Consider the following 16,388-nt stretch of genomic DNA (forward strand, 5'->3'; position numbering starts at 1 on the left):
AGACATCCGTCAGCCAATAAGCATCAGATGGCCTATAATTCATTAATCATAATAAATCCATTATTAGTAGCCTTGCCTAGTAGAACTAGTAGGCTAGTAGTATTAGCATTACTATTAGGGCCTATAAGTAGGGCTATATCAGAATTCCTAACAAAAAAAGAAGCTTGAAAAATCTGATGGCTCTATTGTTTCTAATTGTAACTGAAGTCTGATATAGCATTCAGGAACAGACAGGAAGCAATCTAGTCAAAAGGGACATGTAGGCTAGGTCTAGAGAGGAGAAGAGCCAGAAATTGTAATGAATGGCTGTGTAATTACAGTTGATATATCTTTCTCCACCAAACAGTTCACAATTTGGGCACATGTTGCATATAGAGTGCTTGAGAAAGACAGTCTTAACAAATAAGAAAAACAACAAAATAAAATCACCGATAGACTGCTGTTATCACGCAGCGTTTAGTGTTTGGCTAGCCTATATAGATATGTTGTCTAAACATTAGAGCTGTCCGCGATTTGAATATGATTGCTGCAAAGCTAGGCTACTATTTTCATAATTCACAGGCTTCAAATACCAATATAGGCAAAAAAAGTCCAGAAACTGAAACTCATGAGAACTCAGTTGTTACAGGCCTAAGAAACATGGAAATAACACTAATGGCGCAGCAGGTAGATCTTGCACAGTCTCTTCATGGCCAGTAGATGGCAGAGGGGAATAAAAGTACGCTATGCATGATCTGTATCCAGGCCACTGCACTGAATGCTAGATGATGAATATAAATATTACAACCACAACCACCTCCCTGATAAGTCTGAGAAGGTCGAAATATTGCCTGCTAAAATGTTTTGGCTCAAGATAGGCTATATTCCACATTCCAAAATAACAACCAGAAATTGCATTGGCCTGTATGTTGTTGGGTTCAGGTTAGATTGCCGACAGGACTCTGTTGAATTATGACTGTAACCCATTCTTATCAGCTTTCTTCTGTTGTCAGTAGGTTATGCAGTGACTTTGGTCAAATTGGTATTACACTGATAGTGTGCAGTCTACAGATCGCTTGCATTTCTGCACAGCTTGGTGAACTTCGATGATGTATCAACATTTGAGGAATTGCGTTGGCCCGCCTTTATGGAACACCCCCAGAATACTTTGACTTTCTGCCATTTTTATTGGCTACTCTGAACAGTGATGTTTGCATAATATCCTGGGATACATTTTGATTGGATACCGTTACGCCAGTCAAAATGGTTGCTATTCGCTATGGTAGGTTGTCAACTGAGGGGTTTGGTTACTATTGCCGCTGCAATGAAAATATCAGCAGAGGAGGATGCGAGTGGGTGCAGTTTATTAATTAGCAACATTTGAGTAAGTATCTATATTTGTTTTTCTGTGAAGTTGTTTCGGTTGCTGTTATGCTGGTTATTCATATCATGATTAGACTCTTGCAAAACTCCACATTTTTATTTGGACCAGAATGTCGTGAACAGTTGTAGAACTAACCAAGCTAGGATACCGTATCAATACGGTAACACAGCGTTTATGGTCCACTAGCTTTTTTTACAGAGAAAGAGAAAATAGTTTGTCAACTAACATGCAGAGGGGTTTGATGGATAATATTTGTTAACGTTTAGTTGCGAGCGAGTGAATAGGGGTGTTAAACTGTTCCCAAAATGAATGCGGTGCGCAGAAGTCACATCTGTAGCCTACAGTTGGCAGTGGGCTATCTGAGAAAGGCTGTCATAGAATTGCAGTTATAGTTTTTTCGTAATGCCTCTACCTTTGAAACGATATAGATAATGTCTAATGACATTAATTAGCTGGTTTCCTAAAACAGCAGCTTATCCCTCCCTGTCATAACGGGTTCGTTACATACCCCCACACACTCACTCAGACACAGACACAGACGCACAGACAAACACACACTGATGTGGAACATAAGAACCACGAATAATTGATACTGCGTATCCATATTTCCGTTCTTAGAGCAGTAAGAGACTATCCTATAGAAGTGATGCACTTCATGTAATATTGTGTTGATGTTTATAGAAGATAGCCAAATGAATCGTCGTTGCTGTACTCTTAAGTTTCTCCCTCTCAGTACATTTTTCCAGTCTGTAATTGTCTTTAACACCTACGCATCTGAGCAGATTGCGTCGACTATGAAAATATTGTGTGGCGAGGATATCTTTTTGGTGCCAGAGAAATAGAGCATTTGCCCTCATATTTCATGACATGCCACAATGGACATGTTTAAGTGTTGTTCAGGAGGTGGGGAGTGGGAGGATTTGTCTCTATTAGCAACAGGGTCCTTGCCTTGTCTTACAGATAAAAAGAAGCTGGGGGTGTGATGTGTTACAACATGGTGCAAACACCCCTCCAGAGTTAGGTTACAGACTAGAATCTTTCCACATGCTTATAGGACCTTCTAAAATAAAAGCACAATATCTTCTTCACCTCTCAGATAACCGGTTTGCATTCCTTCATGCTGGATCCTGTTATGTACGACAGAGGAACGATCCATAGGACATTAAGATTTTTAGACTGCACTGACATTTGCTCCATTATTGCTTGAAATGACAAGTGTTTTGCAAAACCACTGACAATCATGCGGTAACAGTTGCCCTGCATTTAACATGTCCACTGAGACCAGTTGCATGGTCTGGCACTGACACAAGTAGGTGAGGATTTAACTTGATTTCCCTATGAAGTCATGTTAAAGTGGTCTGTTTTCACTCAGGCTATTCTGATAATCCAGTGGAAATTTGGCAATTCCTCCGCACCATAATTTGTCATTATGAAATGTGTACCCCTTTACTGATGCGAACTGGCAAAAAACATTTTGAGAAATAGCCTACCTTGCCTAATAAAATTTGTATATACTTGCCAGATTCAATATTGCTGTCAAATGAAAGGGGCTTTCAGAATCCAATTAATTTTGAGCTCGTCCAAAGCAAAATGGCCATGTTATAAGAGCAGCACTTTGACATTCCTCTGAACCTCGTAATTTATCATTAACTAAGCCTTTGTTTTTTCTCATTCTGTTTGCTTTCTCTCTCTCTCTCTCTCTCTCACTCTCTTGGGAAAAACAGGTCTTTATGTAGTCCATAGTGGTCAAAATAAATGGCTACAAGAGAATGTTTAGGTGTTGTTGCTGTGAGCATCTGAATGCTACCAACGGTTCATTACCACACATGATTCATCCTGTTGTTTGACGCAGTGTTCTGATCATAACTGCACTGTTCTCTCAGAGTCTTCCTGCGTTCATTATTGCAGTCTTCCTGAAGTAGTTTCTAACAAGTGTGTTGAAAGTAGAGCGCTGGTCATCTTCTCTAAAAATGTGAATGGTTCTCCAGTGGTCTCAGGCCATACAGGTGTGCGTGTGCCTGCAAAATATGACTGTTGCTTGCTACACTTGAGAGCGTTGCTGAGTAGTGCTTTTTTTTGGGGGGGGGGGGGGGGGCTGACAACAAGATGACATCATTACAACTAAAACTGTCTTTGTATGACTCACTTTGAGTAATGGGCCTCTGATTGTGTTTCCTCTCATAGAATTTTGAAAGTTTGCCTTTGCTGCCCTGTTTGTGTTTGTTTTGGTTTTGGTATGCTGACTTTGAAGGTAATGTCGTGCCTTTGCCTAGTGCAGAGAACGATGATTGATGATCTTTTTACTCAATATCTCAAGCAGAAAGTATTTTAATGTTTTTTTTTTTCTGTGATGAATTCAGTGCATGAGCTGTCATCTACCAATTATTCTAAATGCATCTCATTAGCACAAAACACTAATCTCTTGTATGTTAACCTTGAAAAGTGGGCTTTTATAGGAAGAAAACAGAAAGTGTTTTTCAATTTACCTCTTTTCATCTCTTGCCAGGATGCCTGCCTGGAATGTATGCAATCAAATTACATCCGGCAGCTGGTCATTGTTCTCCAAATCCTTTTAACAATTATATACAATTAAGTGCCTGTTGCCAGCAGCTCATTCTCTGCAAATTGATAGCACAAAGTAATTCACAGAACTAGTCTGGTTTGGACTGTAAACTGAATCGACAAAATGGATCCATTAAAATAGCTGGCTCTGAAGAGGTTCAATGAAACGGCACAAACTCGCTTCATAATGAAATGGACATTCACGATTGGCTGGTGCTTTTTCTGTCTTTGTGGAGGTAATCCAAGTGGCATTCCACCGGGCTGCATGATGAGCATATCGCCACTGCGGTCCCCTGCTGCAGAATCTCGACATGTCTGCTCAGATTAATATAGCCATCAAGCACACACTCTTCATCAAGATGCATGTGTTTGTCAGCTAGACAATTTGCTACCAATTTTCCCCTTGCTCACATCATGCAGCTGTTATTCACTCTGACAGATTGGAAGCCACATGTTTGAGGAGGCTCTGTAGAAATGGGCCCTACCTCATTTGTTGATGAGCGGATGCTGGTCAGCAAACAAGTGAAATCATTTACACAGTGATATGACAATCGTCAGCTGATCTCTCATTGTACACATGAAAAACTTGTATGTTTTCAGCTCACTGCTAACTAACCGCTGATTTTGCACTGGTTAGTGACTAAGTAGTTTTACACTTGGATCGCCATAGGATCACACTTTGAAAGAACATAATTCCATATTTTATAATTCCATTCTTACCCCCACATTGAAGGTCATCTGACCAATTGACTTGAATTGACCCAATAAGTCGGTACAGTCTATATTCAACTGTGCTCACTCTATCGGCCTGACCTTCCATCACTGCCCCTGTCCGAATCAGCTTCTTCCGTGCCATCCTTGGCTTTTGCCTCCAGGCCACTGCAGCCCATTGCATGTCCAGACAGTTTGCACAGGTCCACTGAGGAGATGGCCATGTCAGTCAGGCTGGCTAAACAGAGGATGGCAGAGAACAGATCGCTAGGGTCCAGTCTCAGCCACCTGCCTGCCCTGCCTATTTCAAACAGGCTTTTGTCCAGGCGGGAGACTACTCTGATGAACTTGACAACTGCAGTCCTCAGCTCACAACTGCTGCATTCATTGCTCATATCTCTTTGCTGTTGGTTCTGTGCCCAGAGACATTAAAAGATGTTGTGGACCGATTTATTGGTTCATAATCAGTAACAGAAGATGTGAGTCATCTTGTTTGGGCGTGGTTATATTTTCCTCGCAGTTGTTCATTTTTGTGGAGGTGGAGGAAGAACTGTTTGTGTGTCTGTGTGTGTGTGTGTTGTTTATGCAGGTTTTTCTCCATCTCGATCAGACTGAGAAGTGACGAAATAGCGAGAGGGACACCACAGAGTGTCTTCATGATGTGATGACAGGTTTAAGTCATGTGTGAAACAGCCTGAAACAGTGGGCTGAGGTGGGTGGGAACATCAGGATGACTCAGTTGTCTTAGAATGTGCATTATAAAGAAGGATAGAAGAGAGTCTAGTGTCTGTGGTAGGCCACAGCATGCTATCCACTAGTCTGTCAGACTTTGATATGTAAATAAATATTATTTTAGTCAGAAATGATTGATCCTCTCCAGTTTGTCCACCATGCCAGTGAGTGGATACCAAATATCTGTTTAATTGAATGTAAGACATTAAATTAAAGTTTTACATTCTGAAATGTAAATTCAACTCAGGGTTGAGTTGAATCACATACAGTGGACAATGGAATGCTATATGTCCTCATGGTGTTGCTAAATATTCAAGCTTATAATGGCTCACCATGTTAGATTAGTAGTTTGCCAGAGCTTATAGTTTGCCCCAAGGCGCGAAGCTGTTGGTAGGCAGCGTGACTTTAAGACATGTTGCGCTTTTTCAATAATACAGCAGCATTTGCCTTGGGGAAGAAATTGAAGAAAGGACCATACGGTTGAGATCTGTTTGATATTCTGCACAGCATGGTATATGGACATTATATTTGAGCTGCATTATACATTTTTGTGAACTACATTCAGTTTTAGCTTATAGTCTATTCGGTCAACTCTTTAAAAAAAAACAAAAAAAAAACAACAACAACAACTTGATAGTCATTTCTAGCAATATATTTTGTATTGGAAATAGTGGGTGCTGATGCCTCATTATGACCATCCTCTTGGAGTCTCATCCACTTTTTACTGCAGAATTACAAAGATGTTGCAAGGACTTTCAATTCACAGTGTACACATTGTGCTGTGTGGCATGCCATTAGAAAGAGCGCACCCTACATTCTTGAGTACTCTCGTTGTATGCTGTCCATTACAATGCTCCATCTCTGAAATGGAGTGTCATATCTGGCCAGGAAAAAATATTCCCTTTTTCCAGTAGAAATGGAACCAGCTAATTTTAAGACATAATGACATTGAGATATCAAATAACATTGATTTGACCTGCATGCATGCACTAATCCATTGTTTTCATGATTTATGAATAAAAGGATATAAAGGCATTGGATGGCGCGTCACAAATGGAATTTGAATTTGATTAAGATGCCTGGGAAAGATTGTTTTTTTTCCCTCTTTAAAGCTCTTATTATCATAGGCCACGATGGCAGACGTTGGCTGCATATGTCATCGGAAGGGGGAAGCTAAACACAAACTGCCAGCCATTAAAACACTTCCCACCATGTGTATTGGAAGTGGGAGCACCAATTCTGCAAATTCTGTGGTATTTTAGTGAGCACAGCGAGGCTCTCTCTGCAGATTGCTGGAAAATCAGTTAATGAGCCAGGAACAGTTTGGATTCCAGTAGAGAATGCAAATGGGGGAGTAGAGACAGAGAGAAAGACAGAAGGGTGGATATAGGGAGAGAGAGAGAGAGAGAGAGTGAAAGACACAGAGAAAGAAAGAGAAAAAGCTGTATAGATGGGGGAATTAATCAAAGGAAACAGCCTGTTCCAAAATGTACACATCAAACAACATAGCATGTAGGCCTATTACTTCCATCTCTAGGCTGATCTGTTTAGAAAGCCACTGATAGATTGTTTGTTGTGTACGTAAGCATAGCACAAGCTGTAGTACGACACAAGTCCTTGGTTTACTGGGACTGCGTCATCATGCTTGTATCTCTGCATGTGCTCCAGATGGCTCCCATGGGATGTGCTCACTGCTCACCTGCTTCCACCCCCGCCGCTGTTCAAAGTGCCTCCATCGATCAGCTGTGTTTCACCACAGTGTCAGCCATCACACGCAGCTGCATTCTCTGTTCACTCGGGCTTGTTTACAACAATCACAAGTTAATTTTAGAGCTGCAGCTTTTTTTTTGCATTCATGCTGATTAGCTAACCCCATGGCTGCATGGGATATGGGAGGAGGAGGAGGTGGAGGAGGGAGGTCTTGGAGACTTGGTGGCAGATAGGTGAAGATGGAGTGTGGTGCCTGCATAGGTTTACTTTGTGTGAGATCAGATAAGCATTGGGTTGCAGGTGAGATCAGACACATCTCTTGATAAGCTTGTTTATGGCGGGAAACGCTTTGGGTGCTGAGAAACATGTTTTTCATGCATATTTCCATATTTCACGAGACAGGATCTACACGTTAAGTTTTTTTTGCACTAGCAGCAGTAGTATATGAAGGTATTTATTGGGTATACGAGTGAGTATGTGAAAAAAACAGTGTGTTGGTTGTGCAACTATTAGTTATGACGAATCTTGAGAATGTGTGGATGTCTGAAGTGTAGATGTTTGGCCTGTAAATAGGTTAGTGTGTGGAGATGTTTAAAAATATGCAGAGGTCCCAAGATAGAGCTTTGGGGAACACCATTGCATAACAGACTTTTGAATAGCTAAGAAGTCAACAAAAGTCAGTGCTTGAAAATGGATTGGCAAGTCCTCATTCCAGTTCTGCTTGGGGCTATTCAATGTGTGGTTCCTGGGTATTTTGCATAGACACTTTCAGTGTATTTCCACTAGAAATGTAAATGTAAAATAAAAATAAAAACGTCACATTTCATTGTGTGTTTTGCTTTTTGTCTAGCCGATGGTGGGTGCCTGTGGGGAGAATGTGGCGTGTGTCGAGTCCTACATCCTCTGGATCACTCCCAGGACCATACGCTGGGCCGCCCCATGACCTGCTGTAACCAGGCTCCGTCTCCACTATCTCCCCACTAACAAGCTTGCACCCCTGTGGCCTTTCAACTCCAGGAAGTCTCCTGCCATCGGTGATGTGATGAATAAATTTGAAGTCCTTGGAATCGTGGGTGAAGGTAGGCTTTTCTTACCTTTTTTGCCCCATAGACTCCATAGAATTTTTTTTTGCAGCCTGCTCATCAGTCTTCAGGTGCAAGCATTGTGAAAGTCACCTGTCTCCTGAAAAGATGTGTGTCTATTGCGAAGAAAAACCTGCCAGAGAATTTTGAGATTCCTGTGTCACTAGCGGTGCTGGCTTCACCCCCCCCCCCCCTCCACCTTCACCATGACTACTGTCTTTACATTTTACATGAGGCTGAAGAGGGAAATGTCAGGGGATAATGCTATTTATACACCTCGATTCATCTAACCTTTCCTAGTTCTCCAGCACCAGTCGTATAGGGAAAGGTTCCCGTATACTCCACTACATTGTGGAGCCCTCCTATGGTTATTTTTATTGCCTGCTATATTTAAAAAGTGTAGATTACTTTATCAATTACGATTACCATGGTTTAATGCCACCTGGGTTCAGCAAGTAGCTAAAAACAGGTACACTGTGTACAGTCTCATGTCTTCATTTACCTGCAGCAAAAGCGTGCCGTGCAGTGTTAAAAAATATGCTGTATGTGTGTGGGTGTGTATTTGTATGTGTATGTGCTTGTGTGAACAGGAAGAAGAATGCAGCCATACACTCCTGTTCCAATGAGCATCATGCTGGCCACATATTAGCCTCTTTCAGTTCACTGCCTTGTCACACAGCATTATTCACTTCTCTGCCATTTCACACCGTATTTATTCTAATCAACTACCTGGATGATGCTTTGAGGCACATCATGTTCCCAACTTTAAAGAGATTTCCGCCCTCCCATGTCAGAAAAGTGAACCATCGGTGCATAGTCGCTGCCTTCAAACATGCAACTTTAATTTGTAACGCACAACCTAATCTAGCTCTGCAGTCCACTCTCATCGCATTACACACAGTCCCCTAGTCCCTTAACACACACACACACACACACAAACACACAGACACGCACATAAATGCACAAACGAGAGAACACATTATTCTTTTCAGTCTTCCCCTGCTATATCTCTGAGCTGCCACTAATAAACCTGTTTTCTCCCATCTGTTGGCAGAGTAAATTATCTACAGGTGTGTAAGCCCTCTTGGCTTTCTCATGGCTGGTGGTTCTTGTATAACCATGGTTGCTGATAGTTTTGGGTTATGTGTCTGTGTGCTTCCTGGCTGAAATCGAGGACAAAATGACGGTCCTCACTGGCACCCTCTTAATCGCTCTTCTCTCGACCATTTCCATGAAGCCTCTCTGCACAGTGGGGAAATAGCAGCCACACTGACAAGGACATAGCTCATCTTTTCAGGCATTTTGCATTCACACCAGCCGCAGCGGTCCATGGGTTTGTGGTTATTGGCAGGGTGAAAAAAATACGTCACCCCTGCACAGAAAAGGGAACAGACGTACCAGTAAAATCCACCCCCCCCCCCCCCCAGTCTCAGCTCACACAGTGCCAAAAGAACATGGCGGTAACCCTGTGTCAGACGCTGGGCTGCTATGAGATCAGTATCCGTCAAATATCCCAAATATCCTGTAGGGCTGGAGAGTGCCACCGTGCCGCTCCTCTGTGGCTAATTGAAGGAAGTAAAGTGGCAGAGTGCTGTGGGGTAATCAGGCCACCCTGCCAGCTCCCCAGCCCCGGTTTGCCACCTCCACCACCCCAGGGCCACTGCCACCTCCCATCCATGCCCTCTCCTGCTGGCTGGCCCGCCAGTCACAGTGGTGCTCAGAGTCTGGGCTGCTAATGGCCAGGGCACCAGCCCAGCCCCTCCCCTTTCCACCTAATACTGTTTAACTGCGAAATTATCATTGGGCTTTTTCATGCTGCATTGAGCCGGCGAGAGGATGAGAGATCCAATCAAACACTGGGTGGCTCATAGCAGGAGATGGTCACTTCACTTTGTGTGTGTGTGTGTGTGTGTTTTTGTTTGTGTTATTTGGTGTGTGTGAAACAGTGTTTTTCTATTGTGTGTGCATGTGTCTCCCCGTCTCTCTCTCTCTCTCTTTCTCTATCTCTCTCTCTTTCTCCCTCTCTCTCTCTCTTTGTATGTGTGTGTATTTTAAGTGTACATTTTATACATGTGAGGGTTTTTTTGCGTGTATGCACATGTAGGTGAGGGAGAGTTTATATTCTCTGTCTCTCTGTGTGTGTGTGTGTGTGTGTGTGTGTGTGTGTGTGTGTGTGTGTGTGTGTGTGTGTGTGTGTGTACCTGTGTATATATATGTGTGTGTGTGTGTGCATGCATGTCTGAGTGCCCCACTTGTGGGACGTGATGGCTAGTTTGGTTTTGTGGCCCAGGCTGGGGTCAATCAATTATTTGGGTTGGATGGAGTGGAGAGAAAATCTCCAACTGGAGCATGATGGAGGAGCAGTGTGTCCTGGTAGGGGCTGGGTGCATCCTGCTACCTTAATAACACTCTGAGCAGCTTTTTTATTATTATTTGGGACAGAGAAAGATCGTTTTGAGTGCATAATCAACCTGCCTCTTTGGAGCTTTAGTCCACCAAAAATGTATGTTCTGCATTGTGTAATTGACAGCATTCAGCTATTGTAAAGGTCCATTGAGACACCAACCATTGAAGATGACACATTTCTCATTCATCATGTAATTTCATTGCATTCAATCTTACAATGCAACCACAAAGCCCATGTTCTCACGGCATAACAAGAGAATTAAGTTTGCCTGTTGAATAGTTATATACAGCACCTGTCTGATTTGCCTGTCGTCTTTTATCATTGAGTGAACATTGCCCATCAGGTTGAGTGGGTGGAAATGTTCCCTTGAGCGCACATTAGAGATCAGTCTGTACCTGTAGACCTGCAGCACAATTCCACACGTGACCTCATTTCCATATACGGTTTGAACATTCTGGAATTATCTCACTCTTAAGAGGACGTTAGGATGGTTGTTCATGTCTTACTGTAGCCTCGGAAATATGGATGAGCATCAGCAATGTGAGCTCACAGGAGCATGGAACCTGCACTCTGTGCTTAAGCAATAGGGGCAAAGGGACATGTGTCCATACTAATACACACCACCTCAGACTTATTTTATGCTGAAGTAGAATCTCTTGGCTTTTAATTGAAGAATAATCCTTTGAAGATGAAGGGCACTTCTTTGACTTCTACTCTATAACTACTTATATCTGAAGCCAAGTTCACGTACCCAAGACTGGAAAGGTCCAAGACCCCCCCCCCCCCCCCCCCCCCCCCCAACACACACACACACACACACACACACCACCATATCCACACAACTTTCTCTGACCCAAACACCCTAGGGGTATTTGGAGAGACCATCTCTTGAGCTTTCCGATGTGCAGCGCTGATTTGCCGATTTTTTTCTGGAGAGGCTTGGGAGGAGGAAGAGCTGCTCTCCAGAAAGCCGGGGGGTCCCCAGGGGCCGAGTTTCACACTAGAGCTGATGGCAATCGGAGCCGCCGCCAGACCCTGCCATCGCCTGCTGAGTGCCCCAGTTAGACTCGCGGCCCCTGCCACCTAGTTAAACCCCCTCCGCCCCATTCTCCCACCCACACACATACGCTCCCTCCAAGAATCATGTTTTATTTCGCACTCCACTGAGCTAGAGCCACGGCCTCAGCTGCCTCTCACCGGCCTGTGTGTGTTAAGCCGCTATCTCACTGCATCTGATACTATTAAGCATGTCTAGGCTATTGATTTGTTCCACAAACTATAAAAAGGCAATTACTGACTGATGCATTAATTGACACGACTCCTATTTGCTTGCACAGGTGTTTGATTGACCAGCTAATAAGGTGCCATGTCCATTTGTCATCATTAATCTCCCTGTCATTTCCCTCAACAGCAGTTTAAGCCAATTGCAATATTTAATTGTGCAAAGCACTTCATAATTTCAGATTAGATATCCCATAGGCCTGTGCATAGTTTGGCTGATTTCAAAACAAAGCAGCTCCCTCCCTTCATCCTTTATGGATGAAGCAAAGATATACCATCGTTGGATTTAGAAGCTGAGGAATGTTTATATTTGTACAATTGAATTCACCTGATTATGCCTCACTCCATGGCTGAACTCGAGAGGGCTGAATTTCCCGACTCCGGTTGCCTTTGCAGTGGGCGCCGAGACAGACAAGCTCATATGTATTCCTTCCTGCACCTCTCAACAGACGGCTCGGCGACAGTCGCTTACAACAAATTCCCCTTAATGCCGTCCTATTTGTCTGAATGTCAGATTTGTCAATGAAGGTGACACCATTCCAACGTTTAAATCAGCCCCGCAAGTCATCATCTCCATCCGCAGATTGCCTTTCACTCACATATTATGACAAAATGAAATGAAGGAGGACAAAAGGAAAGCACTAGCCTGGGAACACCAAGACCTTCACAATTGTACAACTGAGAGTGGGTCTGGAAAAGGTTCATTGACGAACGACTTCCAGCAGGGGCATAACTAGCAGTGAAATTAAACTGAAATTGGTACATTAAGCTCTTACCAAATCTTTTTAAAATTGTAACAATCTTGTAAACCAAGGTTTTAAATGCAGTTGTTTACTCAGTTCCAAAGAAAAACACGTCCATGCCGGATTAGTGATTTGCATGCCCATGTTTTAGGGACATTGGAAATGAGCTTCAATGGCCTTTTGGCTAGACAGACCTGCAAAGCAAATCCCAAATTTGCCAAAAAGGTCGTATGGGTAATCCCAGGCTAGGAAAACACAGTGAATGTGTGAAGTGTTATTTCCACCCCCACCCCACCGCACCCCCTCCGCTTTAAAAAAGAGACATGTTTGCTCATTGTACATGCTGCTCTCTCCGTGGTAATGGGAGAGAACAGCAGCCCTCTGTCAAATTCTACAAGACGTCATTTGCATGGAAAATATAGAATGATTATAGGAAGTGTGTTGGGATTGCTGATGGCTTTATCTGCTCTTCTCTACTTCACACGCCCACAGGAGCCTATGGTGTAGTCCTGAAGTGTCGACACAAGGTAAGAAAATTTTCCTTTTTTCAGTCACAACACTAAAAGAATCTTTTGTACTATACTAGTGTATATTTCCAATTTAAACATTGTTTGAAGATATTTTCTTGGACTACTGATAAAACTGCAATGATCAATGAAGAAGTGTTTGGAGACCTATTAAAGGTGCTCTAAGTGATGCCACGTGTTTTTTAGGCTAAAACATTTTATGTCACTTACTGCAAACATCACCTAACTAGCTGTCTGTGTCCTGAATACACTGTAAAAAAACGCGATCTCTGTGGACTGCCCAGGCTCCAAAAACGGCAACAAAAACAACTTGGGCAAACCTAGCCCATAAAAACATAACAAACTGTTCCAGCAAATCACAGACGAGAGTTTCAATTGCACGGGAGCAGCACGGGAGGGAGGGGGAGGAAGTAGCGAGCTAGCTCTCTGTTTTGTTTAAAAGTCAACAGAAGTGACGTTACCCAGCATCGCTTAGAGCACCTTTAAGGAAAGACTGTATGTAAATATTGCAACAGTTCTTAAGAGGGTGCTTTATCCTATGTAATGTGAGGAATAGTCATATCACCCTATACACTCTGGAATACGTGTTTAACAGAATTAGTTAAAGCCATTTGGAGTTGTGTACATGACGACCTTTCACTTAATCAACGGAGGAAGTTCTCTTTTAAAGTTCAAAGCCGACGCTGTGAATCATGCATGGGGGGCATTTAGATTAACCAGGGTGAGGGACCCGCCTGTATTTTTGCTGATAGAAGCATATGGGTGAGAGCTCCTTAATCCTGCAAGAGCTGAATTTAGACCAGCGGGGGGAGGTTTAGCTATCTATCAGCCATGTAAATATGATGCTCCAGGATCCCAATTAATTAAAGCTGGATTTGGCATCTGATGGGAGTTTAAGACAGGGCTGAGTCATTAGTTTGTTTGCTTTTAATTATACCGCTCTGATGTCACAGAGGAAATGTGCAGTATTTTTTTTTTCTCGCGGCGAGAGTGTTGGGTGAGCAGTGTAGCTGAGTGTCACATAATGGTGTCCTCTGTCTTCTGTGCTGTACCATAGTGGGTAGTTCTTCCAGGAAGTGTGATGTCTGAGGTTTTTTTTTGGCTCGAGATGGACAATCTGAAAATCCTGCTGTCTACTTCTCTGGCTTGTCACTAACAACCAAGAGAAAATAAAATGGGATTGCGTTCAACCTAGACGCAGTCAGTGCATCCTCATACATGATAACAGAAGCCCTTTGAAGGGAGGACCAAAATAGCATATTTTTGTTTTTGTTTGCTTAATTTATTCATTATTTAATTTACTAAATATGTGAAGCTTTGGTGTTACATTACTGAATGTCTGCCTCACAATCTCCCCACTATTTCCATGTGAAAGGGACATATTGCATGTGAGGGGGGAACATGAATACAGCAGATGTTCATGTGAACGTGTGGCCAGAACTCGCCTCCATCACTGTTGGGTTCCAGACTGGGCGCCAAAATAAGCAGCTCTAGAGTCAGGGCCCATTGTCATCACCGGGGAAACAGCACAAGGCCTTTATGACATGCCACGTTGAATATAGCTCAAGGAAATGTATTTCACTTACACAAAGGATTCCATTCTAACCTGTAATGTATTAGAGCTGAGATTGACAGGTAATCTGTCGCCCAAAACCTTGAGGCTTATGAATACAATTTAGGATCTCCGCCGCTCACAGGTCTCTGACATGCACAGATCCGGCTCCTGCAGAGACACCTTTGTGCTGATGGGTGAGCTGCCCACTCGTTTCTCCACCTCCTCCCTCTCCCTCTCTACCTCTCTTTCTCTCTCTCTCTCTCTTTCTCTCTCTCTCTCTCTCTCTCTTTCCCCAAATTTGAAGGATGGCCACGCACTGAGCGATTTATTTAGATTCCACCACATCACCAGACGTGACTTCTAGTGTCACCCTCCACCCTCCATCCCCCCTGTCCGTCCTACCCGACTCTCCTGTAGACCAGGGCAGATGGTCACTCTATTTCAGGGCAAGGCCAACACGCATTCCACCTCCTCCTGTTTGCCACGCTGGCTGTAGTGGAGGAACGTGTGGTGATAGTCCCCCCCCCCATGAGATGCCTGTGACGTGTGTGTCAGTCTTTTGGCTCTCAAGCAATGTTGCTCCTTGTGCCAGAAGAGGAACCTCGTCCCCCAAGCCCCTCACACAGTGCAACATCATGTAAAAGCATTGGTTTACTCACAACCCAAACAAGCAAATCCTACGACCTCGAGTGTCCTTCACCTGCCTGCGGTGGCAGGCCGACATCAATCAATCAGCTTATCGAACAGCCAGGGAGAAAACTCAAACGGAGGTCAATAGGTTTTATTGGTGGGTCATGACTCTCAAACTGACAAACAACTCCCGCTGTGTTTGTTGATGGCCTAATATCATCTATCGATCGAGTTCCATTAAATCTCGCTCACCAAAGGGCAGTGGGGTGACTACTGTACGTCTGGCGCGGGGCCAAGGCCAACGAACGGGGCCGCTTTGTCAGTGTCATTTACTTTTGAAAGACATTGAGATAATCAACTGTGTGTGCCCTCTCGGTAAGGACACTGCATAGGATTTGGTGACGTGTCGATGTGTTCTGTACAGAGCCATTGTATGGATGGCGTTCAAATTGAAAGGGTGTGTTTTCATTGTGCTGACTTCTGCTTCTTTTGTTCACTAAGTTGCACTAAGTGCACAAACTTAGTGTACAAACTGTGACTAGTTACCCATAGTAAGTCATCTACCGATAGCAAACCACAGTTTTCTCATCCATAGTAAACCAGCAAAACAGTTCATGAAATGTATATTCACACAAGTCTCCCATCACTGTTGGAAAACAACTTGTGTAAACAGGCCCTCGGCAGAGTACAGTACTGTTGTTTGCAACACCAGTGTCCCAGGACATTAGGCTCAGCAGTAGGGTTTTCCATTGAGTTTTATATGCTTCTTTATGTGCAATCCTCATGGCTGGGAAAAAAAACAATAAACAAAAACAAGCTGCTTTTGTCACTTTAAAAAAGTGCCATAAAATGTCTGGCTAGTCATGGCGCAGCACAAGTCTCCAGAATAAGGGGTCTGTGGCAGCTTATAAGTATAGTATAGTATATATACTCTTTTGATCCCGTGAGGGAAATTTGGTCTCTGCATTTATCCCAATCCGTGAATTAGTGAAACACACTGCGGTGAAGCACACACTAATCCCGGCGCAGTGAGCTGTCTGCAACAACAGCGGCGCTCGGGGAGCAGTGAGGGGTTAGGTGCCTTG

At 43.4% G+C, this 16,388-nt stretch overlaps 1 protein-coding gene across 2 annotated transcripts in view; it reads left to right on the forward strand.

The window, feature by feature from the left end:
• Positions 1-1,270: 1,270 nt before the first annotated feature.
• Positions 1,271-16,388, forward strand: part of LOC143117039 (cyclin-dependent kinase-like 5) — a 57,630-nt gene continuing 42,512 nt past the window's right edge. For both annotated transcript variants that reach the window (XM_076278487.1, XM_076278488.1), the window contains exons 1-3: positions 1,271-1,363; positions 7,929-8,157; positions 13,084-13,118. In XM_076278487.1, the coding sequence (XP_076134602.1) occupies positions 8,121-8,157; positions 13,084-13,118 (72 nt within the window). In that variant the 5' untranslated portion in view covers positions 1,271-1,363; positions 7,929-8,120. The remainder of the gene's footprint in view (positions 1,364-7,928; positions 8,158-13,083; positions 13,119-16,388) is intronic.

Source organism: Alosa pseudoharengus, unplaced genomic scaffold (genome assembly GCF_046254945.1).
Source record: "Alosa pseudoharengus isolate Yale_2024_CS ecotype anadromous, Long Island Sound unplaced genomic scaffold, YU_APseudo_1.1 YU_APseudo_1.1_scf_11, whole genome shotgun sequence".
NCBI classification, from domain to species: Eukaryota; Metazoa; Chordata; class Actinopteri; order Clupeiformes; family Clupeidae; genus Alosa; species Alosa pseudoharengus.